The following is a 27,734-nucleotide window of genomic DNA, read 5'->3' on the forward strand; positions in this document are numbered from 1 at the left end:
GAGTTCAAAGGGAAACGAAGCAACCACCTGCAAATTGTCAACATTCTAGTCAACGCCTCAGGTCTAGACCTAGCTTAAGTCCTCATCGCCACAAATGGCTCCAATGATGATAGCCCACAGCTGCTCAAGCTACCTATCACCAGTCCACCGTTTTCACATCTAAGGTGCTTCTTACTTCTCGTTCTAGGGAGTGAACTTAAGGCCGCCTCATGCTAAGCAGATGAACTGCACCAGACCCTGGGTAGCTTTTTCTATGTAGAACTTACAATGCAGGCAGATTGTGTTAATAGTTACACTGAGTACAGTACTGGTGACAGAAGGCTGGTGTCAAATACTGGATGTTACACAATGACCACTAGATGTCTAAAACATACGCAGCCCAGTTATCTCTGGGTTATCTGTTCTAAAGTGCTGTAACTATTATGTTCCAAGACTGCAGTCTGTGCTGATATGACAAATTCCAAAACACCCAACTATGTAATGTACTTGCTCTTTATAACATGGACTCTAGAAATTAATGTATTTGTTAATTTCCCAGATTCATTTATTGTTATTGAATTATTCAACTGAGTATTGAATATCTCCATCTTACAATTTCTCTAACTTCTAAACCTTTATTTCATGTAAGCAAGCTTAACAAATTCCTTAAAATACCATTTCAAAAACTTAGAACAAAACTAAGTTTTATTTTCAAATTCTAATTTTAATACAGATGAACAAACAAGCAGAAAAGTGAGAAAACTAACTGTATAAGCAGACAGATGTACCAAATGTAAAACAGTGAGTGTTAATATTAACACAACTATTTACATGCATATTTACAAGTAACCCTTTCTTATTTTTTAGTTAGTTGGAAAAAGATTTGACATTAGGTAAAAACATTACTTAAATAGGGCCAAGGTGGTACAGTATAGTAAAAGTATTAGAAAAGTGATATTCACGGCATATCAATTATAAAGCAAATGAAAACCTGAATGACAAACACCTACTCCAGTTCTCTGGTAAAAAGTCAATGCAATCCATGCTGTGAAATAAAAATGAGAACGCCTTATAAAGAAAGCAGAGTAATGCTGTAGGATGGAGGGTGATGAAGTTAGTCAAGTCAAACAGAGAAAATGATTCTTGAATTGGAATAAATCCTCAATGAAGTCTTGGCTCCTTAGCTGGTGTTCTAAGCCCCACCCACCCCTCATTTAAGGACAGTTTAAAAGCCCTTGATATCAAATAGCATCTACATATGTAATAAGTTGTTTATATTCCCCAAGACTTTGGTGCTAAAGATTTTCATGATCATGATTAGTATTTGAAACTAAATTTATAGAGAAATAAATGTTAAACTAAAATAAAATCTGTAATAGTCATACCTAAAAGAGAATGCTACATTTTGGCAGTAATATGTAATTCCAGGCTAAGACTTTTCACCTCAAGAAAAAGTTGAACGATAAGCATCTAATCAGCTAGCAAAATTTCCTTTCAACATTTCATTTATTTCAAAATCGACTTTATTGCAGCCAAAACAGTAGAATTAACTGTACATAATAAAACTATTATATATATATATATACACATTTTTAAGTTACAGGGAATAAAGTTTATTTTGGCAGGTAGTGTTAAAACAAAATTAAAGTTGCATACATTAGTAACATAACTCAACATCCTTAATTTGGTATAAGCCTGACACAGTTTCTTGCTTTCCTGTGTTCTGCTAAATCACCAGACCTAAACTAAAAAAAAAAAAAAAGAAAGAAAGAAAACCAAAAAAAAACCCCTGATAGCCTCAGATTTAACTTTACTGTTTTCGCTTACGCTCTGATTCTAAACAAAACTTTTCATAAGCTTCTTCAATCTCTGGGTCCATCTCATAATCAATATCGTCCAAATATCTGCAAAAGAAGCCAAAAATGATCATGTGACTTTACTATTCTTCAAAATGTTGAAATGTCTGGAGATGTCAAGTGTACTTTCCTAGACTGAATTCTATTTTTAGATATGTGCATTTAAAAGTTAATAGAAGGCTTGACAGGTATAAGTTCACACCTTAATAAATACTTTAACTAGAACATGATTTCAGAAATGAGTCTGCCTATAATTTTGTATTCCATTAAAAAAGTTTTACCCTTCCAGTAGTTATGTTTAACATTAAACTTATTTCTGTGATTTATTTCTGTTTATTTATTTGTATGTAAGTGTCTGTGTCCATATATGTAACATGTGTATGGTACCCACAGAGGTCAGAAGAGGGCACTGGTTCCACTCAAGCTAGAGTTGAAGGTGGTTGTGAGCCACCAGATATGGATACTGAAAATCAAACCCCAGTCCTCTAGAAGAGGAGCAAGTGCTCTTTTTTTTCTTTAAAGATTTATTTATTTTTATATACATTGGTATATTGCCTGTATGTGTGTCTGTGTGAAGGTGTCCTTGGGTCCTCAGGAGTTGGGAGTTACGGACAGTTGTGAGCTGCCATGTGGCTGCTGGGAATTGAACCTGGGTCCTTTGGAAGAATAGCCAGTGCTCTTAACCCCTGAGGCATCTCTCCAGCCCCGTGATGAGTATCTTAAATGTTACCATAGAACATTCATCAGCAACTGATGGAAACAGGCAGAGACACGCAGCAAAGCACTAGGCTGAGCTCCCAAAGTCCAGTTGAAAAGTGGGAGGAGTGAGAATATGAGCAAAGGGGTCAAGATCATGATGGGGACACCCACTGAAACAGTTTACCTGAGCTAATGGGAGCTCACCAACTCCAGCCAGACCGGGAAGGGACAAGTTAGGACCAAACTAGACCCTCTGAATGTAGGTAACAGCTGTACGGCTGGGGCAGACTGCAGGGCCACTGGCAGTGGCACCAGTATTTATCCCTACTGCTTGTACTGACTTTTTGGGAACTCATTCTTTCTGGATGGATACCTTGCTCAGCCTAGATATAGTAGGGAGGGCCTTGGACCTTCCCCAAAGCAATGTGTCTTACCCTCTCTGAGGAATGGATGGGGACTGGGGTTGCGGGGAAGGTGGAGTGGAGGGAATGGAAGGAGGGGAGGGAGTGGGAACTGGGATTACTATATAAAATGAAAAAAGATAGTTTGTTTCCTTTTTTAAAAAATAAAAAAATACAAAAACAAAAAACAATAACAAAAAACCTTATTTCTGCAAGGTTCTTCTCACAGAGACAGGTCACTTAGCCATGTATTTAAAATCAGACTGTGTAGCAGGAAGCTACTTTTGAGATTACGTAATCCAGAAAGCCCTGTCCCTCCGGTTCCAGCATCTGTAAATACACAAGCATTGCAGCATGGCGGTGCACTCCTGCAGTACAGCACTTAGCTGCCTACTGGAAGGCAGGGGACAGGCAACTCTAAAGTCGGCTTTCTGCATCCATCATTCCAAGGAGGGGTCCAGGAATCGAATGCAAGTCATGAGGCTTGTGAAGAAGTATTTCTACCAGCTGAGCCATCTTGCTGGCCCTTGAATGCCATTCTTTTATAATTGTTCTTCTAGTTTAGTTATCTCAAAACTTGGTCACAGAAACTTCATAAAGAATGAGTAATAAGGGGTTGAGGGGAATGGTTCAGAGTAAAGCAGTTGCTGTGGAGCACACAGTCCTGAGTTTAGCTCAGTACGCATGCAAAAAAGCTGGGTGTGCTGACTAGCGATTGTAATCTCAGATCTGGAGAGGCAGGAAAGGCGTATTCCTATAGGTCAGTCAACCTAAGTGAAATCAGTTACTTCCAGGTTTAGCAAGACTCAAAATCATGTGAACAGTGACAAAAGGAGACACCTGACACCAACCTTTGGCCTCCACATGCATGCACACACATGCACAGGAACACGGATATACAAAGAGTATCAGTAATGAAAAGGAGAACTTACGGGTCACCAGCCCCTGATAAATCTGTTCCATTTTCTTCATAATCTGGAAAAAAGTCCTCTCTTTCAAGTAACTCCTGATACTTCTCTTGGTAATCTACAAGACAATACAAGGAAAAAAAAAAAAGAGTGAATAATCCTATGAAATGAACAGTTTTGTCTCTTATAGTCTCTTAATGACTTTAAGAAGACCATTGTTTAAATAGTAGTAATTACATATTTTCATAAAATTTATATTCTATTCAGCTTGCTGTTTCCTTGCACGCTCACAAACCTTAAAATATTTATACACACTATCATTTTAAATGTAAATACATTCCACAGTTGAGTTACTCAAGACTGAACCCCAGGTCTCCCATATACTATGGAAAATACTCTACAACTGAACTATAACCCCAAAATCTCGTAACTTTTTGTTTGTTTGAGAGTGTTTCTGTAGCTGACTGTCCTGGAACTCTTTAGGTAGACCAGGTGGGCCTTGAGCTCAGGAGAAACTCCAGGCTTCACCTGCCAATTGCTGGGGATAAAGGTGTGTGCTACCACACCAGGCTCTTTATACTTTTTATAGGTTTTGGTTTGTGAGTGAGTGAGTGTGTCTGTGTATAAGAGAGAGAAGGGGGAGGGGTCTGTTTATGTGGCCGGGGCTGCTGTGGAAACTGCCTATGCCAACCAGGCCACCATTGAACTTACAGAGATTCTCCGGCCTCTGCCTCCAAACACTGGGATCAAAGGTGTATACCATCACGCCTGGCTTAACTTTTATCTTGAACCAGGATCTTATTAAGTTGCTCAGGCCTGTGTTGTAAGCCTCCTGACTCTACCTCCAGAGTAGGCAGGATTATAGGTCTCCACCACAACAGGCTAATCTTCATTCCCATTTTGAGGGAATATTTCTGGGTTAGGGCCAAGCTTTTCCAAGACTATCTTTATAAAACTCTAAATATCAGGCGTTGGTGACATTCCAATTTTGATAGGTTAGAGAAAATTTAAGCATAAAGATTTCTTGCTTAAGTACTTTACGTATGATATTCTTTTAGATGTATCAACGCAGGCCAACAGGAACTCCACATCATGCATATACAGTACAGCTTGGAGGCTCACGGTGGGGGGGGGGGGAGTGTTCAGTCATCAGGGGGCTTGGCATTTAAAACACACAAACATTCAAAAGCAAGGCCCTAGGTCTGTGTAGAACAGGAAGATAGAACTCATGCTCTATATACCTATCTCTCATCTTTCATAAACATCTAAGGGTTGACATCTTAAAAGGATGGACCTGGAAAAGCAAATAAAACACCTCAGTGGCAAACGAAGGTTGATTATATGTTTGAGAATGGAATGAGGCCAGGCACTCTGAAGAAACCGTTTACCCAGAGTTTTTTTTTTAAAATATTTATTTATTATGTATACAATATTCTTTCTGTGTGTATGTCTGAAGGCCAGAAGAGAGCACCAGACCCTATTACAGATGGTTGTGAGCCACCATGTGGTTGCTGGGAATTGAACTCAGGACCTTTGGAAGAGCAGGCAATGCTCTTAACCGCTGAGCCATCTCTCCAGCCCCCTTACCCAGAGTTTTTAACAGCATATTTGACCTCGAATTTCTAATCTCTTTAAAAAAAAAAAAGCCCATGAGGAAAAACAAAAAGAACCAAAACCCAACCATCCAAGTGTTCTCAAGTTAGCGATATACCTGTGGCTCCAGGCAAAAGCAAATCTAAATTTATTTTGGGTAGAGGTTCCTACAGCCCAAGGGATAAGACTTTTTTAATCAAAAATAAATAAATAAATAAATAAAGGTTAAAAATCACTACCCCATTCATACTGAAACAGATAATGCAAATGGTTTAAGAAAATAAAATGCGTGGAGACAGAGAAAAAGATAAGCTGAGTAAGTCATTATCAAAAGAACACCTGGGAAATGGCCAAATGGATATTCTTTGTGCAATTTTTACTTCTCTGTAATTTTGAAGTAATTTCTAAAAGACAAAAATGAGCTTGCAATAAAAATTTGACACTGAAGTAATTTTCTTTTCTTTTTTTTTAAAAGATTAAGATCTGTCTTACCAGAAACAGCATGATTTACATAAGACTAGTAAAGAATGGGTTACTGGTATATGAAGACAAGTATACGGACAAAGAATCCCAAGATGAATATTATTCAGCATGCCATAGGTAGCTTAATTATAACTAAGAGAGGAAGATTAAGTTAATATCTGCTGCTAAAACAGAACAGTGAAAAATATTTAAAAACTATTCTCTATGTAAAAATTAGGTAGATAAATAGGAAAACAGCAGAGTATGATTTTTAGAAGAAAATAAAATGTAATTAAAAATCAGCACAAACAAGACTGATAAATTAAAGCTCAAAGTATGTATATGAAAATACATTATAAATAAAATGGAAAGATAGTCACATAGCACAAAGGGATAAAACCGTTAAATGACCAAGATCATCTTTTTCTAGACTTTGTAAGGAGTCACAAATCAGTAAGACAAATAACCCCAGCAGAAATATGGGGAAAAGACAACCAAGAGGCAATTTTCAAAGAAAAAAAAAATCAAAGGTTAACACACAGAAGAAATTCAGTATTATTGTCATGAAAATAACTACATAGAATTTCATATAGTTGGGTTGACAGAAATTATACCTATTAAGTGTTGCCAAGAATAAAAAACAAAAGTCGTCTAAGCTGTGGGTCGGAAAACTAAATGGAATGACCACTGCTGAAAAGCAATTCTGGCAACACTGGCTTAGTGAAGCTGAAGATGCTCACCTTATAACTTAGTTCTACTTCCTCATCCTACAGACTCTTGTGTCAGAGGCACATGACAGTCAATGTTGTTAGAGGAAAAGACTGGAAAAAAAACCCCAATTGTAGCGGGTTGTAGTTTGCACTAAATTGGAAGACTTTCTTTCAGTCTACAGTTCCACCTGTCACAACTACTGCCATTTTTCTATAAATAACCCTTTACTGCAAGGTACACAGAGACTTGAATTTTAATTTGTTCTGAATCATGGACACTAATGCAGTCTGTAATTCTTAGTAATTGCAATAACTTTAATATAAGCTGTCTTTACCGTCTATGCTAATCATCTGAAAAGTTAAGATAAAAACAAATAATAATAAGAAGTACAAAATAAAAATGGCTGTCCTTAACTGAGGGAGGAGATCTCTGACTGGTAAAGTGACAAGACACTAAAACAAATCACCCAGAATAGTCCCAAGTAATCAACTTAAATACAACACATGACAAATTGTAGCCCTACAATCTTATAATATATGAACCCTTCCAGGCAGTGGTGGCACACACCTTTCATTCCAGCACTCTGGAAGCAGCGGTAGGCGGATCTCTGTGAGTTTAGAGGCCAGCCTGGTCTACAAAGGCAGTTCTAGGACAGCTAGAGTTATGAGAGAAAAACAAAACAACACCCCCCCACACCGAAGAAAAAAATCAAAGAGTCTTTATGTAATTTACTACTTAAAAATGGGGGAAAAGTGACTGAAACAACATACCTGGGTCAGCAGCAGTGAAAGGAACACCATCAGATGTATAAAATGTTGGTTCATTCTAGGATAAATCAAAATGATAAAAAGTAGGTGCTCAGTTTGAAGTACATTAAAGTAGTATGGCTGAGATCAATCACCTGCAGTTAATACTGTACACAAACAAGCAAGCCCAACATCCTAACAGTCCCTCCAATTTACTGGGAATGCACATGGCTTTTAGGTTTCCACCTTTTAGGTTTTGCTCGCCTTCTGCAGTTCTAGGTCCTGCTGTCTAGTGTTGATCCATCCCTGGCTGAATTAGCTTTTAGCTTTGTTTTCTTATTATTCTGCCATTTTTAAGGAGTTTTTAAGGGTTGTGCAGTCCTTTGTAGCTGCTACACATCTGGTGATTTCAGAAGCTACAGGGCATCACTGTCCTGGTCTTTTTCACATTACTACTACATCCATCTTGACAGTGGATAATCTTGATTTAGTCTCCTTTTCACTAGAGGATCTTTATCTATTTACATGATCTACTTACTGGCTCCTGTGGCGATAAAAATGTTTAATTGGCACTGGATTATGAGAATAGTTTTATATAACTCAATTTCCAATACTGAATTCACCATGTGGTGGTTTGAACAAGAAGAGCTCCTACAGGCTCATATGTTAGAATACCTGGTCTGCAGTTGGTGAATTGTTTGGGAATGATTAGATGTGGCTTTGCTGGAGGAAGTGTGTCCTGGAGGCAGGATGTAAGGTTTCAAAAAACTCTGACTTCTGTTTGTGGACGGAGATGTGAGCTCCCAGCTGTTCCTACCTGTGCCTTTGCTCCACCACTGTAAACTCTTAACGGTCTGCAATCCCAGGTTTGATTAAATGCTTTCTTTTCTAAGTTGCCTTGGTCATGGTGTTTTATCACAGCTATAGAAAAGTAACTAAGACAAAGCATTAAGTGAGACTTAAAACACAAACACGGCATACCATGAAGTAGTTAGGGTCATTTTCAGGGGTGGCTTCTCTGTATGTTGAAGTTGCATGGACCCTGCCCCAGTTACTTGATCGAAGTTCTACAAGCTTCAAGAGCATCTGTTTTACATCTCTACAGACAAAAATTAGAAATCAAATTAATATGCATCCACCGCCCAAGTGCTGTGAGGCTCTAAAATATTTCTAGTGAGGCTCCATTTACAACTTAACAGACACCCAATGCTTTAAACTTCTAGACATTTTCAAAGACATAATTCACTGTATTATTTTTACTTTTAAAAAACAAGCTTGAAACTGGGCTTACTGGTACACACCTTTAATTCCAGCACTTGGGAGGCAGAGGCAGGCAGATCTCTATGGGTTTGAGGCCAGCCTGGTCATTAGTGAGTTAAAAGACAGCCAGCCAGAGGTACATTGTGAGACCCTGTCTTGATAAAACAAAAAATTTGAAATCTGATCCACTTAACTCGGACTATATTATGGTCATGAATTACACTGGTCTTTTATATTACTTATGGTAAGGTTCACTACACAAACACTAGGTCCATGTTTAAAGTCTACATCATTTTCTTTCTCAATAGACTCATCATATCTTACCACAAAGAAAATTTTAAGTTTTTAAGTATAGCTGAACAAAACTTAGTAGTGACACATCATAGGCAAAATACTAAACTGATCCATAATCTTAATCACTTTAATGAAGTAATAATGACTCAAAATCCTAAAAAGAAGAAAAAAAAACAAAAACCAGAAGAAGAAAAGTCCTGACATTTACTAGCTTCTTTCCTACCTGCTGCAGTTTGCATCTAGAACAACATTTTCAATTCTCTGAATTATTTCTTCCATATCAGTTTTCCCCTTTTCCTTCCAAGTATCTTCTAAAACTGATCCTGTCAACTAAAAGCATACATGTCAGTAAAATAAGAATGCAATAGAGGAGAGATTTTTAAAAGGTATTAGCAACAGTTGAAACTTTATGATTTAAACAAGATGAATTTAATGGTTAGATATTTCCAATTATTCTCCGCTGTCTCTATTTGGAGACGTCTATACCATCTCTGTTTTTGATTAATTAGAAAATAAAGCTATACAGTTTCACATTCATAATTATGTTATAGTTCCTCTATGACTAAGATTAGCTATTAAATTTTAAGGCATGTCCCTTTTTAAAAAATAATCAACGCCTTTAATCCCAGCACCTGGGAGGCAAAGGCAGGCAGATCTGTGAGTTTGAGGTCAGCCTGGTCCAGAGCTAGTTTCAGGATGGCCAGATCTACATTGTGACACCTTCTTAAACCATAGGTACAGGCAGGCAGGCGCGCGCACACACACAGACACACACAGAGACACACACACACACACACACACACGATGTTTAAAAAGAAAGAAATTAAAGATATGAACAAGATATGAACAGGCCATTCACAGAAACAAACATGGCCAGTAACCATGAAGGAATGCTTAAATTAACTACTAATCAGGTAACTTCAAATTATTGTGAGGATTTTTATTTCACCATGACAAAAGCAAACCCAAGCTGATCCTACTTTCCCTGAGGATGTAGAGAAAGGTATACTCATTCATTACTAGGAAGAGTACAGAGCTGTAGCTCAGCAAACTTGGATATTATCTGTCAATATAAAATACCTATGTTCATTGACCCTCTGAATCTGTTCAAAAATTTAATCTTCAAAAGTATCTATAAAGAGATAATGGAAGACTACTAGAAGTACTACAGTAGCCAAATGCACAACAGCCCAGTGTTCATTAAAATAATAGATATTAGCAAAAGTCTGAATATAATGGAATACTGAGAAGGTACTCAATACAGAGCTAAATCTCTCCAGATTGATTTGAAACTTTCATCTGGGAGTCAAAAATAAAAAGCTAAAATAGACTAAGAACTTTTTTGTAAGGGCACACAAACGGAAAAAAAAGGGGAATTTACAAATGGGCTGGGATGAAAGATTTCCAATAACCAGAGTTTAATTCCCAGAATCCACATGATAGAAAGAAAACCCCTCAAAGTGTCTTTTAACTTCCAGGTATGCACAAGCACACACAAAATAATGTTAAAAAGGAATTTTAAAGAAAAACCAACCTTTAGCAATTTTACTGCACAAATTAAGTTGTCATCCATAGGATTAGCGAACAGAGCATTCAGCAGTTCCCGGAGACCAACCTGAAGAATATCTGCTCTTGTAACCTGCCCATTTGTTCCTTTGATCTTTAGGAGAAGAAACAGTAGGACACTAAAAGCAGCAATACTCAAATGTGATACAGACATATGAATAGCCTATGAAGCAGTTGCAAAATTCAGTAAAATATAGAAACAAAAGGAACACACTGTAATAACTTCACCAAACTAATTACAATTGTTCTCTATATAAATAAGACCTCTAATAAAACTGTAGATTATAGATAAATTTAATTCTTATTCATCACCCATAAAACATCATAGAAATATAAGTCTACTTCAATAGTGCTGCTTCAGTAAACACGCTGTAATTTAAGCCACCATGAAAAAAACCCAGGTATTTCAAGTTTTACTTTATCTTATTATGTGTATGGAGTGGCTGGGCGGTGGCGGCAGCGTTCACCTTTAATCCCAGCACTCGGGAAGCAGAGGCAGGCGGATCTATGTGAAGTAGAGGCCAGTCTGGTCTGCAGAGAAAGTTCCAGGATAGCCAAGGCTACACAGAGAAACCCTGTCTCAAAATCAAAGTAAAACAAAGCAAAAGAGTGAAAAAGGAATGCACTAAGACTTACAAAAAGACCATCCTCTATGGCTAACAGCCCAGCACCGAACCTGGCTGTGGGACTCAGGCTTAGGACCCTAGCACATGAGAGGCTAAGGCAGGAGTAACGCTACAAGCATGATGCTGGCCTGGTTGACAGGGTTGGCTTCCTGAGCATATAAGGACTTTTAAAAGCTTAGTGATGACTTATGATTTTGTTCTGCTTATGAGCAGAACAAAAGTTATCAATGTTCCATTCAAATATAATTAGGTATGAAAAGATTTGCTTTCACCCTGGTCCCCTTCATTTTAACTTTGATAGGGTCTCACTATGTAGCCCAGGCTACCCTAAAACTCAAGATTCCCTCCAACTGCTGTGATTGCAGGCAGTTATCACCTGGTAGCGGTCATTAAACTAATTTTCTTCTATTTTATTTTTGATGTTGTAAAAATATAACGTGAACAAAAATTCCTTCCTGGAAGCATTTTTACATGTTCAGACCTTGAAGTACTAATAAGAAATGTTCTCACCTCCAGGTTAAGGTATAGTTCTCCCAGAAACAGAACAAACGCATGAAATCGTTTCCGAGTCACTTCATCTCCTTTTGCAGCTTGGTCTTTAACTTCATACTCCGTCCGGCATCTAATAAAGATGTATCTTTTAACCATCTCATACTGCTCTGACTTTTCAAGAGTAAACCAAGATTTGTCAGTCTAGTTACCAATAGCAACCAAGGCAAGCACAATCACTGTCCTGACCTCAGATGCAGTTCTAAGATACTGCCAGGAATAAGAATAAAACTAGCAGATCAAATTGTAATATTAACAGTATACATTTCACAAGGTTCAGAACATTCTAGAACTAAAACAGGAAAAATTACATCATGCCTTATCGGTATTTTTGCTACTTTTATCCATCTCTAAAGTGTTCTTTATACTTGTGTATCCAGTTAAGCTGAAGAGGTGGGGAAGAAAAATAATTTTTTTTTTTTTGAGGTTGACTCTGACTCTGGGGCCTTGTGTGCACAAGACGAGGCAACAGTGAGCTATATACCCAGCCCCCTTTTTGCATTTTGTAGGTGGGTTTTTACTGAGTTGTCCAGTCTGGCTTAAACTACTATGTCACTTAGCCAAGCTTTCAACTCATGGCCCTCCTAGGATCTGGACCTGATTTTGCAACAACACACCCAATAAATTCTTTATTCTTATACTTCCCAGCGTATATTATCAGAGATTATACCTCTAACTCATACAGGTAATAAACAGAAATCTGGGAGTTTTATACTCACAGTTCCAAGGCATCTAAACTAATCCTAATTGTCTACCATGGAACCTAGAGAGGAATTATGGTGTTAGCCACTATTACTAAAATGGATGTTTTTAATTTTCTTCTAATTTTTTTTGAAATGTCTGGGAAAGTAATTTGTTTTATAAAACTGATGTTGACCATTCTCTTAAAAAGAAAATAAAAGACAAACGAAGGGACTGGAAAGATCTCTCAGCAGTTAAGAGCTTTTGGAGACCGAATGGTTTCCATACAGCCAGCTTATAATAGTTTCTTTACACAAAGAAATCCTCTCTTGCCCAAACATTTAGCGGGTAGTGTAAAAGGACCACAGACTTATGTTTATTGTTCCCATGTAGCCAACTCCAATTATCATACGTTACCTAATAAGCATCATGTTTTGAGTCAAACACAGCAAGGTGCCTTACCTTCTTAAAGATATTAAAGGAATTCTCAAAGATATATATGGAAAGGGCACCAGTTAAAATAATAAAAGGGCTAACTAATTAATAGCAACTCAGCTATCCAAACCCTTTCCTACCTTCTGTTGTAACTTTAGTTAAGTTTTGATAAAATAGACTTTTTCTTTTATAAATTTCTAAAGACATAAGATAAAAGACACAAAGTATGTGCCCAAGTAAATTCTTATCCTCTATGGATAATTATCCAGATGAAAGAAGATTCTAAGTCCTCCAGAGCTAACTATTTTCAATTATAGAAAGAACCTGTGTTTATTTCACAAAGGCGAAAATAAAGACCAGATTACTACCCCATACCACTACAACTTCATTCTGTCTTTTTCAAAGTACATACATACAAATATGCATATATATCGCTAAGGGTAGAACTGTGCTCTGTTTCCCAGTCATATTACTGATAGTCTTATATTACTGTAGAAGTTCATACAGAAATTTAATTAAGGCTGCCTTTCTGGGATCATACTCTGCTTGTAATCCACTTTCTCTGTCCAGACACTACAATTTGTATGTAATTATAGTAAGGATAGTTCTTAAAATATATGTAAATTTGCCATTTTTATTTTTCCAAACTGCATTTATCCAGAACCATTTGAAATATTTTCTAAGAATTTATTATTGTATGTGTATGGTGTTTTGCCTGCATGGTCTTTGTACCATGAGCATGCACTACCCAAAGATTACAGAAGAGGGAGCCAGAACTGGAGTTAGAGATGGCTGTGAGTGGCCCTGCGGTGCTGGGAACCGAACCTAGGTCCTCTGGAAGAGCAGCCAGGTACTCAACCTCTGAGCCATCTCTCCAGCCCCACTAGACATTTTCTTACTCATTCCTAGAGATCTCTTTCACGAATGCATAAAAGAGCTCATTGCTATGTATACAATTTCCAATTTTTACTTCATATAAAGTTGACTACTCCCAAATGTAATTTATATCTAACTAAATTTTCTCATCTAAGCTTATGGCCTATGGGTACAATATCTTGCTCAAAACAGCTTTGACAACCCAAGATATATTTACTTGTTAAATACTTTCCTGTTTGTCTCCCTTTAGTCTGATGTGCTTGGCATTTAATTTGCTATAGGACAGGAACTCTTCTCTCCTTTTTCTTTCCTCTGAATGGCTATCCACTTGAGCTGCTAGCACAATCCATCTTTTACATGTGTATTTGGAGAACCACCTTTAAAGGCCTAACTTTTAAAAATTTTTTTTCAAATTTAAACATAATTACATAATTCATTTTATCCCTTCTCTCCACCCAAATACACGGTCTCTAGTCTCTTAATTTTTAATTGTTGTTGTGTGTGTATATGTGTGTCTGCGTGTGCGTGTGCACACCCTGCTCAGTCCATATAATGTTACTTGTATGCATATGATTTCAGGGCTGACCACTTGGTATTGGATAACCAATGGCCTCTTCCCTTGGTGTGCTGGACAGTTTTATGTCAACTTGATACAAGCTAGAATTATCTGAAAGGAGGGAACCTCAATTGAGAAAATGGCTCCATAAGAACCAGCTAAAGGGCATTTTCTTAACTACTGAATGATGTGGGAAGGTCCAGCCTATTGTGGGTGGTACCAACCCTAGGTCAGTGGTCCCGGGTTCTCTAAGAAGGCTGAGCAAGCCATAGGAGCAAGCCAGTAAGTAGCATGCCTCCATGGCCTCTGCATCAGTTCCTGCTAATGGAGCTGGAGAGGTTCCTGCCCTGCTTGAGTTCCCATCCTGAATTCCGTAAGTAATAAACCATGATGTGGAAGCATAAACCAAACCAACCCTCTCCTCCCCAAGCAGCTTTGGTCACGGTGTTTCATCACAGCAACAGTAACCCTAGGACACCAGAGAAAACTTTCCCCTATACTCAGCATTCCTTAGTTGCCTGCAGTTCTTTGTCTATGGCTGGGAACCTGTGAGGTTTCCTTTTCCATGTTAGCTGGGTTCTATCTTTAGAATTCTTACTCAAATATTTTGTAATCACTAATTTTTTGGTGTGTCTGTGCACACATGCAGGCACGTACAGTGGAAACTGAACTCAGAGATTTGCACTCTAGTCCCAAACTACACCTCAGGCCCTCTACTACAAGTATGTTTAAAGAATTAATGGACAAATGATAATAAACTTATTAAACATGAAAATAATCTTATTGCTAAAGATCACCCAAATGATTAGATTAAAAAAAAGTTTTGGTTTTTTGAGGAGAGTCTCACTCTGTAGCCTGGGCTGGAGTGGAATTTAGTATGTATCCCAGGCTAGCCTTGAACGTGAAGCAATCCTGTCTTCGGTGAGCTACCACACTCACTTTAAGAAAATTAAAGTTTTCCCTAATAATTCATGAATCAATGCCAACTATTAAATATGTAATATAACGACAATGCTTGTGTAATCTAAACAGTAATTCTAACTGTAAAAAGGTGTAGAGCAAGAAGATTCTACAAGAACTATCTAGATAATTAAAATTTTAGAGCTCTTAACATAGCTATTATATAGTAACTAGACTATATAATAACAAGAATAAGTGACAGATGGAACATGATGAAGAATCAGATTTAAAGCTCAAGTTTAAGAATGCAGTGTGATGCAGGTGGTAGTTCAAATCAGTCAAGAAAAATGAATTACTCATTTTTATCAAATTTAAATTCTCAAACTAAAACTATCAAAATACTTAAAAACACATCACTAGTTATTTTGATGATTCTGGGAAAGGCATTTCTAAATCCCAAACCAAAGGCAAAGGAAAAACTGACATTTGACTCTAAGGTTTAAATAGTTTGGAAATCAGACTGGTCTGCCTATATTCCCCTACAACCTATATTGTAAGGTGTTTAGAAAACATCAATGGTCAAATTCTATTATCTGTAATTTTATATTCACACTGACCTTTGAAGTAGCAATTGGCGGAAGTTGCCACTCTGTGGGCTAATTGTCAGATGATGGGACAGGTAATTACACAGGCGAGCTCCCATGTAAGAGAAATTTGGGATAGACGTGGCCTTTTAAAAAGAAAAGTTTTGTATGACACAAATACATTATTATCAATGCAAATACTTAGCAATATCTTATGGAGAAACACCATTTGGCTACTAAAATGAACTATATAGTATATGTTAAAAGGTTTTTGTTAGGCCTAAGAAAGTGAATCCTCCCACCTATCCTTATACTAAGAACCACAGTACATAGAAAACTGTAAGGGGACTTCTATCCCTCATTCACCTGAGGTTACCAGAAACAATCAGAAAATGTCTCTTGATGTTAACCCAGTTTTGCAGAAAATACAGACGTGTACACGACTGCTTAGTAACAATTATGAATGATGAGGGTAGCTACAAAACTACGGATCGATGTTGTTTCTCAGGAAGAGACAGCACACACTTTGAGATCTAGCAGTCCACAACAAGACACCCAAATATTCTGCTTTGTGTGTGACCTTGGCCACTACTGAAACCTTCCTAACTTCAGTTTGACACACAAAAAGGCGACTAACAGTACTTGGCTTGAACATCCCAAAACACATGGAATAAAAAGGAAATCAAAACAACTACTTAAAAATAGAAAATAAAAAGTAAAACTAAGTGAGAAAATGCTACATCTTGAATTCGTAGCAGAAGCAGCACTTAAAAAATTTAGACTTCAACTGCAGATTTTAGAGAACAGGAGGACGCAGTTTACCACCTTGTGATAGACAGAAAAACACGTGAGAGGGCTTCAGAAGCCTGACCAAGGTCACAGAGATAACCAATAAATCACAGATTCTAGCCCCTTCTGCATCACTTCACTAGAGGAGAATGAGTTAAGCTCTCTGCTCAGATGTGTATAGTGTGGACAGAGGAGTAACACTTTCAACCACTGAGCTAGAGCAACCATTGTAGAATCTTAGCATTATCAGAAACATAGCAAACGCTTTATAATTAGACCTCTCTATTTCTAGGTTTTTTCTTTTTGTTTTTTTTTTGCTTATATTTGATTCACTTCAAAAACAAAACAAAACAAACAAACATGATTTCTCCTTATACTATAAATGCTTAACAAAAGAAAGCGAAACTTTGCTTTTCCCGCTATTGGCTGAAGGGTTTTTAGCCTCTGTAACTGTTTGTCAGTTAGTTTAAACACAATTGCCTGCTTGTTTCCCCTCACTGGAAAATGAGATTTTAGCTACCACTTGCTTTAAGCAACCCTACTCTTATCTCCCATTCTCTCCACCTACAATATTTTTTACAATATGATTTTTTTTCTTTTTTCAGACAGGATATATTCTTCTTTCACTGAACTTTCCATGAGAATGCCCCACACCCAAAGTAGAGAGGGATAGCATTCATGTGGGGCAACAGCTCAAAGTCCACTGGGAATGCACAACTTACCATCTCAAGTGTAAACTTGTAAATCCATCAGCAACACCAGTCAAGAAAACTCATTCCTTTCTAGACTATCTGCTTTTTCTCTTTGGTCTTATGTGGCAGAATTAACTTATACACTTAATTAAAGCAGCCTTATTAATCTTGATAGCTAAGGATGACATACCTCTTGGAAGCTGGAGTAATGCCTGTGGGTTTTATCCTTGTAATGTATGCTCTTCTCTATGTGTTAGTAACTCTTTGGGTATGGTAAAAAAGGAACCTTCTCAAACTTAAAACTGTACTGAAAACCATTTTAAAAACTAAAGTTTTTGGGGAAAAAAAGACAGCATTCTAATACCCTTTATAATGGTATTAACATGCCACTGCCCAATATGTGACAACAAAAGCTGAATGTTAAATGACACAGAAATAACTGGTTAAGTCTTTTTTTTTTTTAAACTGGTTAAGTATTTTAAGAACTTAAGATACACATCTTTAAAACCTACAGCCTTGGAGGGCTGAGACAGAATTACCTTTAGTTCAAGGCCAGTCTAGGATAGTGAGACCCAGGCCAGCCTGAAATACAGAGTGAGACCATCTCAAAAGCACATGAACAAACAAATGAAGACAAGCAATGTTGAAACTTAATACTGGACTATTTTGCAGCCTGGCTTATTTGTGTCTATCTATCTCAGTGCTAGGGCCTGCACTTGCCTGGCCAACACTCTGCCACTGAACTCGGTCCTCAACACCACCTCATTTGTGAGGCAAGAAATTTCTCTCACATTTTTTTCTCACCTTCTCCAAGAATCCTAGAGAATTAAACACACGGAGAAAAAAAACCCTACAACTGTTTTGTGTATGTTAGCTTTAGGTGCAAAAAAATAGGGGTATGTGTGATTCTTTTGTAGATTTCCTTGTCTGAGCCTAGACCTCTTCTGTATTGCTGCTTGTGCACAGAGCCCTGGCTAAGCCCTGGCTATGCTGCTTCTACAGAGCTGGGCTGTGCAGGTCAACTGACAGTGTGGCCTGGCTCTAGCCTTGGATCTCTAACTACAGGAATTTTACCCCCGACATACTTCAAATGCTCCTCTTATCCACAAAGCATTAACAAGTACGGACTAAACGGACAGGGACCTGGCCTTCTTCAAATAACAGTCACCGTCTATGGGCTCTGGAAAACTACCAGTCATCTCCTGCTACGAGCCTACCTACCTGCTGGTAGATGAGTTCCACAAGTTCTTGCAAAGCATCGTCTGTTGTGACCCATCCATTCAGGGTTTCTGCAAACTGTTCAATTTCTGTTTCAAAACTGCCAGGCTGCTCTGTAAGATGATTCAGAAAATCCTGAACATATTCTGATAGAGTGGGATAATCCTCACAACCATCCTCATAGGATTCCTACAGTTCAAAATTAAAACAAAACAAACGAAAATGGAATAAAACAATTTAATTCGTATAACTAGCAAAGCAAGCGTGCAGTGCTTTAAGCTGAGGTATATCTAGCAATGATTTTTTTCAAGGGATCTCACATAACTTTAAAGACCAAAATTGAAGAGCACTCAGCTAGCTATTCCTTTTCCTTGCCTAACACGTTTTAACAGAAGGAGCTCCATTAAGACAAAGAATTGTCTTTTCAATCCTAGCAGACTTATATTATGGAAAGGAAATAAAGTTTCACTATAATAAACAATATAAGAAGAATCTAGTTACAGATGAAATAAGACCTACTTATTAATTTTGCATTAAAACTGTAAGGAAAGGGGACTGGACAGATGGCTCAGCATTTAAGAGCAATAAGTTGCTGTTCCAGAGAACCCAGATTCAATTCCCAGCACCCACATGGCAGCTCACACCTGTCTGTAATTCCAGTTCCAGGGCTCGACACCTCACACAGATACACATGTTGGCAAAACACCAGTGAACATAAAATAAAAATAAATTAAAAAACAAAAAACATAACACTATAGGGAAAGGATGGACCAAATATAGAAACCAGAATTGCCAGCCTGGGAACTATATTATACTACTCAGTATATCTTTGTAGATGTTTGACAACATCTATACTGAAAAGAAAGAAAGAAAAAAAACTAGTGTGCTTTGTCATCTATTTGCCAATACCCAAGGACAGGGAAGCATACTTAATTGCTTAAATACAAAATTACATCATAATCAAGATGGTGGGAGACTTTCTGGCTGCTTTATTAGGTTTCTAACCAATATGGATAGTAATAATAATCTTAAGATTCTTCTTGCTCTCATCACATGGAATACTACCCAAAGCATGCTAAAGTTTATCTGTTATGTTCAAATACATACACTGCTTGATAAGATTTATCGTTCTCCAAATAAACCCAAATTATAAATCATATGAAAAAATAATGAGCAAAATAGAGAAGCAGCTTATGAAGGACTTTAAGTTCTAGAGTCAATGAGTACAAAAAAATACCATACAAGGGAGATGTTCTTTCTGGTAAGACTGTATCTGACATCCTTTCAAGGCACATGCCAGTAGCTCCAGCCCTGGACACTGAGGTAGATGGGACCAGCAGTCCATGCCGAGAGCCTGCGTGCCAACTGTATGGGTGCTGAAAGGACGTGACACAGAAACTGCCACGAATAAAGCAGACCAAGTTCTCTCCTCAAATCTCACAATGCAAGGCACATTCAGATGCTGAGATAACTAGGGTCTTGAGAGTTCATATATCTGGGGGTGGGTGGATAAGAGCACTGTTGCTCTTGCAGAGGATGTGGGTTTAGTTCCCAGCATTCACATGGTGGCTCACAACCACCTGTTAACTCCTGTTCTAGGGGATCCAACGCCTTCTTCTGACCTGTGCAGGAGCAGGCATATACACAATCCACACACATTACTAATAGGCAAAACATCCATACACATAAAACAGAACAAATGAATCTAAAAAAAAAAAAATTAAAGTAGGAGTTAACATCTGACCTAACGGAAAATGCATTACAAACAAAATTCCTCCCAAACCCTCAAAAACTATGGGAGATACCCTATGCAGTAGGTAGATGCAGTATGTTGGCTCCAAAGAGGGAGGGACTTGACTTAATACCTTTGAGGAAAAACGTCAATAGCTAAAACAAAACTGAGGAAGGCTGAAGGCTGTTAAGAGTCAATGAGAGAGGTAGATCGTGTATGATGAGGGCACACTAAGGAGGCTAATTCTAAAAGCAGTGGTGGGGAAAAGGAGTTTATATAAAAAAGGACTGCATTAGAACTAGAATAATTTGTGTACAGTCACAAAGCTGATGAAAAATTGTACCTTTAAATACTACCCTCAAAATAACTAAGACTCAGAACACAAATATGACATAATATAAGTATGTTCATTGCCAAGAAACCTAACAATCTATAACCAAGAAATTGGTTAAATTTATTACTGTACATTCATATAATCAGTCTTAATATAGCCACTTAAGAAAACAAGACAAGAATTTATGCATCTCTAATATAATTGCATCTCTAATATAATATGTATATATATTCCATCCTTCAGAAATAGCCCCCCCAAAATAAATAAAAACAAAAAAAAGAAAAAAGAAATAGCCCCAAGATAATTTGTTAAATAAAAAGAGCATACATAATGCCCCCCCCCTTTAAAGAAAGGAACTTATTTGTATAGACCTAACATTTCTGCAAAGCTAAACAACTGACAACACATCTGGAGTGAAAAAATATTATTACAAGCACTGCTACTTTATATAAATAAAGTTGTGAAAACAATTAAGCATTAAAAACATATACATTATTAATATATTTAACCACCTATCTGTGTGAATTTCAGAATTAAAAAGGTTTTGGTATACATAGTTTTCTAGACTTAAAGAATCATAACATTAATATAATGACAAAGAGAAGTCTGAAGGCATCAGTCGAAGCCACTAATTTTCTATCAACTCTCATTCACTGTGACAAAAACAGTTCAGAATGTCCAATGTCAGCTTTATATACTGTCAATAGACCCCTCAAAATAGGATTCAAGTCTGGTGAGTAAAAGCAGAGCTGCAATGAGGAGCTGGAGAGACACTCAGCAGTTAAGAGAACTGGCAGTTCTTCTGTAGGAGCCAGGTTCAATTCCCAGCACCCACAAAGCAGCTCCCAACTGCCTGTAACTCTAGTTCCAGGGGACTGACACCTTTACACAGACACACACACAAGCAAAACACCAATGCCCATTAAAAAAAAAATTCAGATGTGCTCTGTAGAGAGCAGGGGAGAGCCCTCAAGCCCATCACCTTAACAGTGCTCTTAGAGACAGGCAGCACACCATGCCTGATCAAAGTCTGTATCACTTGTATCAGCTTTTTTTCAAATAATTTATCTGTCTTCAATTTGAAGACAACTGACTTAGGCTTGCTGGACTGAAACATGAAAAGGATGGAAATGTCAACACACTAAGTTTCTGCCACAACCTTGTTAGAAAAAAGATCTAGAAAAGATAATTGTTTTATACCTGAGGATAAATGTGAGAATCCTCATCAAGAAGTAACAGGAAAGTGATTCAGATATCAGATTCTGGGAGCAGGCAGGATTCACAAAAAAGGTAATAAAATGGAAAAACAGAACCCTAGGTACTATGACCCGAGGGGAAGAAGGATGCTAGAGAAACACCCATCAAAAATGGAAGGAGAGCTAAGCGAGGAGAACTGATGCCCAGGTCAAGTGCATAGCTAAAATCTAGAAGAGAACGATGGCTCCAGTCTCGGAAGTAAAGGAGATTATACACAAGGAAAGCTTAACAAGATTAGCAATATTAAATATGCAGTTCTAATAAAATCACACAAGAGATCTTTAAAGACTACAAAAGGTAACTTTGACATCTACCACACCGGAACTTTTAAACTAAACAGATTTTCATGCATTGTTCAGGGCCTAAGAGAAAGAAATTTTAAGAACACTACATATTTAAAAATCAGATCTTTGACAATCATAAAAATTGTATCAACTTATCTAGGGGGAAATCACACTGCAGATTTGCATTCCATACTGAAAACAGATAAAAAAAGGCAGCAGTAACTCGAAGATGCTTTTAGGAAAAAAGCTTTTTGGGTGGTGATGGGGTGGTGACACAGAAACATTTCTGCCTCTTAATGAATGCTTTAGGAGTTCCTTTTTTATTAGTAAGTAAACTTAATAATAGCCATATTAGTCTGAGAAGCGACCAGGAACAGATGGATACAGAAACCTGCTGAGACCCAGCAAGAAAAGCGGAAATTCTAGCAGCTGAATTAGTGAACCTGTGTGTGGAAGCCAGAGGACAGCTTTTGGGAATTGGTTCTCTCCATCATGTGGGTCCCCCAGGGACTGAACTTAAGGTCATCTGCCTAGCAGTAAGTGCCTTTACCTTGCTGGGCCATCTTACTGACCCAGTAATGTATACAAGAGCAGGCTCAAAGATTTCCAGAAACAGAAGGCTGACTACTAGAAAAGGCCCTGTAAAGAGAGTTTTCTCCACTGTGCCCTACAAGACCAGTGCTCCACCTACCACTGCATACAGAACCTATTTGTGGAGGGACTGGTTCTAGCTAATTCTGCATCACAGCTCCTATCAGGAAAAGTTTTCCTCACACGAGTTTATCTGAAGAGTTGGGATAAAGGAGGACGCTCCTGTTCTGTACTAAATGGACCAAAAAGCATTTAACTTGGACTTTGAATAAACTTTAGTGTTAAGTAAGGGTGACAAAATACTAGGACAAGGTAGCAAGCCCAAGTATCCACAAAATCCAGGAGAATTACCACTTAGGAAGTCAGCCAGGGAAGAAGAAATTTAATTATGCTGCCAATTGCTTCAACCAATTTCAGTCCATTATGGCTATTTCTCATGATTTGAACAGAAACCAGTCAATATAAACTTCCCAATATCCTACTTAATTAAATGCTGGCAACTAACTAAAACATTATAGTTCATTTGTTTTGGTACAATGAACAGAGAAGTTGATGTACTAATAGATACCAAAGAATTCCTACCAAAAAAAAAACCCACCAAGACTGATTCAAAGTAAGTGCTGGTGGTGAGGTAGAGAACATGGCTTGATGGTTAGGAGCGTGTATCAGGAATGGATCAGTGTTTAAGAGTATTGCCTATTCTTCCAGAGGACCCAGGTTTGAATCCCAACATCTACATGACAGGTTACAGTTTTCTGTAACTCCAGTTTCAGGATCCAACAACTTCACACAGACACACATGCAGGCCAAACACCAATGCACATAATAAAAACAAATCATTCAAAAAAGAAGGAAAAAAAAAAGCACGTATCAGCCCTATAGAGAAGACCTTGTTCCTTTCCTAGCATCCACACAGGCCACTCATAACCATCTTGTGAATCCAGCTCCAAAGAGAGATCTGGCCTCTCTGGCCTGTTCAGACAAATGCACTCACCTGCACACACCCACAGACACATTTGCTCATAAAGGGTCATTTGACTTGTATTCAGGACTTTGAAAGAAAACAACAATAACTATTTCTCCTATCATAAAATAGTCCACGTCAACAGGAAAGAAAACAGACAAATAGGTAACTGTTTTTGGGTGCTAAAGAGTAAACCTTTTTTTCTTAATTTTTCCTTTCGAGATTTATTTTTATGTAATTAATGATTTTTACCTGCATGTATAGACATACATGTCTAAGTGAGGGCACCATATCCCCTGGAATTGGAGTTACAGACAGTTGTGAGCCATTGGTGGTGCTGGGAATTGAACTCGGGTCCTCTAGAAGAGCAGCCAGTGTTAAGCTCCAAGCTATCTCCCTAGCGCCCAAAGTAAAACATTCTTAAGAGCTGAATTATTCAACCACTCACAGAGCTTCCATGGTTCCTTTCCTCTCTGAGCCAAATACAATTTTTGGGGGAGCGACTCTTTAATTTTTACTTTTCATGACAAGTGTCTTTTTTCACCAAACTGCTTTTCTTGTCATACTTATACTTCCTCTTGTCTAGTCCCAAAGCATTTTTTCTAAAGGGTACACAGAGTTTCTAGTTCCACCAAGTGCAGATTCTCTACGTGTCAAACAGGAAAGAGAACCAAATATAGATTACAGAAATTATGAAAAACAGAAAGTAAAACTAATTAGGATGGCTAAAGAGAAAACACCGAGTGCTGACAAGGAAGGACAGCAATCAAACACTGAAGAACGTAGAGTGGAATGATCTCGCTAGAGAAGACAGCTGTTTCTACTAAGGTTGCTCCCGAAATTCTACTTTTACATACCAAGCAGAAATAAAGGCATATATCAATCAGGACATGGGCAGAGACAATGATCTCATTCACAATAGCCCCCAAAGTAGAAGCTATCCATTGATCAGTGGACAAATGGAACCTTGATACAGTCCAGTGATGTGAATAAGTTACCTCAAACTATGTTCCAACAGAAATTTAAATGTAGAGTTAGAACAGCAACCTAGTCTACAGATCTTCATTTACGTAAGCTTTGAAAAATGGTTTGTAACATGCCAGCACAGGAGAGGCTGTGAGGCAGGAGGGTACCAAGTTCAAGGATGATTAGGGATACGTATCAAAATTATTTAAGACCAAACCAAACCAAGCAGCCCCCTACCGGCTACCCCTGGACATGAGGATAATTCTAAGGGATAACTGAGGCTTAGAGGATGCTGACACTTTTCCTCTTTGGCTGTGATGCCAGCTCTAGCTGTCTGTGTGTCAACTGTGAGCTGAGTTCCTACTGTGTTGTCATTTAATAGACTGAGAGTGAGGCCTCATGCTAAGGTATACCAGTCATCTTTTCAATTCATCACTGTTATTCACTCCCCTTTTTTGAAGTTAATCTCTATTCACTGACTCATCTGGGTTTAACAAGGACAAGTGAATTTCTTCCTATAGTCCAACCATGCTTTGGGAGTCCTACTACTAAGAAAACTAAGACCAGATAAAATTTGCTACATTACTGACAAAAATAAAAGCGTGAAAAGTTCTTTATGACTACATATACTTATGTAAACACTTTACCAAAATTGCTTACATACAAAGCATGGTAAAGTATGCCTGTAATTCCAGATTTGGAAGGCTGAGGCAGGAGGGCTGCCTTGCTTGACTCAAAACAAAAAAATAAAGACAACAAAAACTTTCACAATATTTCTGCATACAGCCAGCACCAGAAATATTATCTTAACACAATCAATGTACATCTTCTAGAAATAAAGAGCCCAGACATGCATTTCTCAACATTCATGAACTACCTATTTGCAGCAAAAAGTTATTTACTCCAAAGGCACGAGGAATATTCTGCAATCTGGCTAAAATCAAACTAAAGGAAGCTCTCCTGGCCACTCACTGTACAGATTGTCCATAGGTTCAGAAGGAGATTTTACTTTTACAAATTGAAGATATCCTTGAAATTAGGCTTTTTATACCAGGCTTGTGATTTTACATTTACTTTCTAAGTACTAGGTTCACAACAGAAAAACAAGCAGACGAGAATCCCTAGTCTCACAAGCTTACATTCAATACCATGAATATAACTACAAATTATATTCCGGAACCACGGCTTCGCTGAATAAGGTATTTCTGTGTGTAGTACAAAAAGCAGCCAGCATACTCTAGCGAAAGACTAACCACATTATTCTAATAGTATCAACACGGAGTAGTAGGAGAAATGAATGTACTCACTGTATAATTAGAATAACCTGATGGGTAAAATTCGGGGGCGTTCGCAGACAGCTTAGACATTAGTACAGGAGCCACAACCACCTGGGGCTTAGCCATTGCTGACTCCGAGTTCTGCTGTGGGATTTTATCCTGTGAACTAGGTGGAGCTCTCTGGGGCCTCGTTTGTTCTGAGAAAGAAAAAAAAAAAGCAGTGCTAGATGTATTCATTCCTTTGTATATAACAACTTACTACATACTGAGAAACCGTCTGAGAACTTCCGGATTTGGTTAAGAGTCCTACAAAGAGCTTGCAAAAGAGAACAATAGCCCTGCTTTGGCTCGCCAGTGCATATACCTGCCTCCAAAACGAACGTTCGAGAGCCTTTCCCACCCCTTCCCTCTCTCTTAAGGAGTTGGGCTAAGAAGTGGCTGCTCGCCCGGGCCCGGGTTCACCAGGGACAGGTAGGTGATTTCCACTTCCTCCAGGGACGCCAGACCTCTCACCGGACCCGGGCCCCGGCCCCTCCCCCAGCCGGAGCGCACAAAGGATGGCAACCAGCACCTCCTTCCAAACCCAGTTCCTACCCCGTGCCGAGCGGGGCCCCCTCTCCCGGGGAATGCTTTCGGGGAACGGGGGGGCGGATGCGGCGCGCGGCCCTTGGCGCGGGAGGTGGGGGCGAGGCTGGCCCAGGAGCACCGGGACCCCCTCGAGCTGCTCCGTACCTGGGAGCGCCCCAGGCCGGGGAGGCCGCGCGGAGCCGGCGGGGGCCTCGCTCTGGGCCCCTGGCGGCGGGGCGGTCCTGGGCTGGCGCAGCGGCGGCGGCTGCAGGAAGCCCGGGGCTCTGGGCTGCGGCGGCGGCTGATGCCGCGACCGCTCCGCAGGCCCCGCTCCGTTCGGGAACCCGCCGCCCTCAGGCCCGCCCCCTCCGCGGCCCAGGCCCCGGCCCCGGCTCCGCTCCCGACCAGCACCTGGAGCCCGATCGAAACTGTCCGACATGCTCCTGCTCTCCCACGGGGGCCGCCGCCGCTCCGAACAGGACGCGCGGGAGGCGCCGCGGGCCGCCCTGTCACCGCCGCGCCTCACTCAGGCCTCATGAGGAGGACCGGCGGGCCCTGCTCGCTCCTCCGCGCTCCGGGACCCAGCCGACGCGCCGCAGCCCAGCGCCCGTCTCCCCGGCTCCCTACGGCTGGGCTGGCGGACGCTCTCGTTTAAGCCCCCGCTTTCCCCGCCCTCCCGCCCGCCCTCCCGCGACGCAGTGGGGCCGAGGCGGGTCACAGCGGCCCCCCGCGGCCCGGAGGCCCCCGGCGCTGCAGCTCTCCCGCCGGCTGGCGACCGCCGCTCGCGTTCGCCGATGGCGGGAATGGCGGGGATGGCCGGGATGGGGGGGGGGAGATGGCGGGCGGCCTCGGCTCCACCCAGGCCGCTTGGACGAGCCGGGGCTCCGGGCCAGCGGGCGGCGGCTCCGCGGACGGCCGCGTTCGGCGTCTCGGCTCTCGGGATCGGGCTGAGGGAAAAGTGGGGGGACGCTTACCCGGCGCCTCCGACCTCCTCGCTAGTTCTCTGGAGGAAAAGTGCGCGACTGACGGTTGGTGGCAGGAAAATAATCCGGGGGGAGGGGGCGTGGGCGCAGCGCCAGGGTTCGCCGACGCTCACCTCGGTGGGCGCGCAGGTGTGCTCCGAGATAGCGCTCCGGCCGAACCCCGAGGCCTGGCGGCGAAGGGGGCCCGGGCTGCAGCCCTGCCGCCTGCACCGTTAGCTGCGGGGGTGGGGAGTGCAAACAAACCAAACCCAGCCCGCCTTCCACTTCCCACCGAGTATCGTCACGCTAGGTCACATCTCCCAAGCTTCCCCCGATTCCCTTCTTGCTTCCCCCTCCAGAAACTTTGTAGAAAATGCACTACCTCCCTTTGCACAACACCTTCTCCCCTCTTGCATCTT

General features: G+C 39.9%; 1 protein-coding gene across 4 annotated transcripts; it reads right to left on the minus strand.

The window, feature by feature from the left end:
- Nucleotides 1–666: 666 nt before the first annotated feature.
- On the minus strand, nucleotides 667–27,569 carry Paip1 (poly(A) binding protein interacting protein 1). 4 transcript variants are annotated; one of them, XM_075976024.1, is made up of 11 exons: nucleotides 27,328–27,569; nucleotides 25,817–25,983; nucleotides 18,385–18,570; nucleotides 15,716–15,828; nucleotides 11,612–11,723; nucleotides 10,444–10,569; nucleotides 9,133–9,239; nucleotides 8,337–8,454; nucleotides 7,380–7,434; nucleotides 3,868–3,961; nucleotides 667–1,883 (listed from the first exon to the last, which is right to left on the minus strand). In XM_075976024.1, exons 2-11 carry the CDS (start codon nucleotides 25,910–25,912, stop codon nucleotides 1,790–1,792), a joined length of 1,101 nt encoding a protein of 366 aa, XP_075832139.1. In that variant the 5' UTR covers nucleotides 25,913–25,983; nucleotides 27,328–27,569; the 3' UTR covers nucleotides 667–1,789. The 4 variants fall into 4 exon arrangements, with proteins under 4 accessions (XP_075832139.1, XP_075832138.1, XP_075832137.1 ...); XM_075976023.1 differs by lacking the exon at nucleotides 27,328–27,569 and adding an exon at nucleotides 26,765–26,902; XM_075976022.1 differs by lacking the exon at nucleotides 27,328–27,569 and adding an exon at nucleotides 26,519–26,792.
- Nucleotides 27,570–27,734: the final 165 nt, after the last annotated feature.

The sequence above is a fragment of the Microtus pennsylvanicus genome, chromosome 6 (genome assembly GCF_037038515.1).
Source record: "Microtus pennsylvanicus isolate mMicPen1 chromosome 6, mMicPen1.hap1, whole genome shotgun sequence".
Classification (NCBI taxonomy): Eukaryota; Metazoa; Chordata; class Mammalia; order Rodentia; family Cricetidae; genus Microtus; species Microtus pennsylvanicus.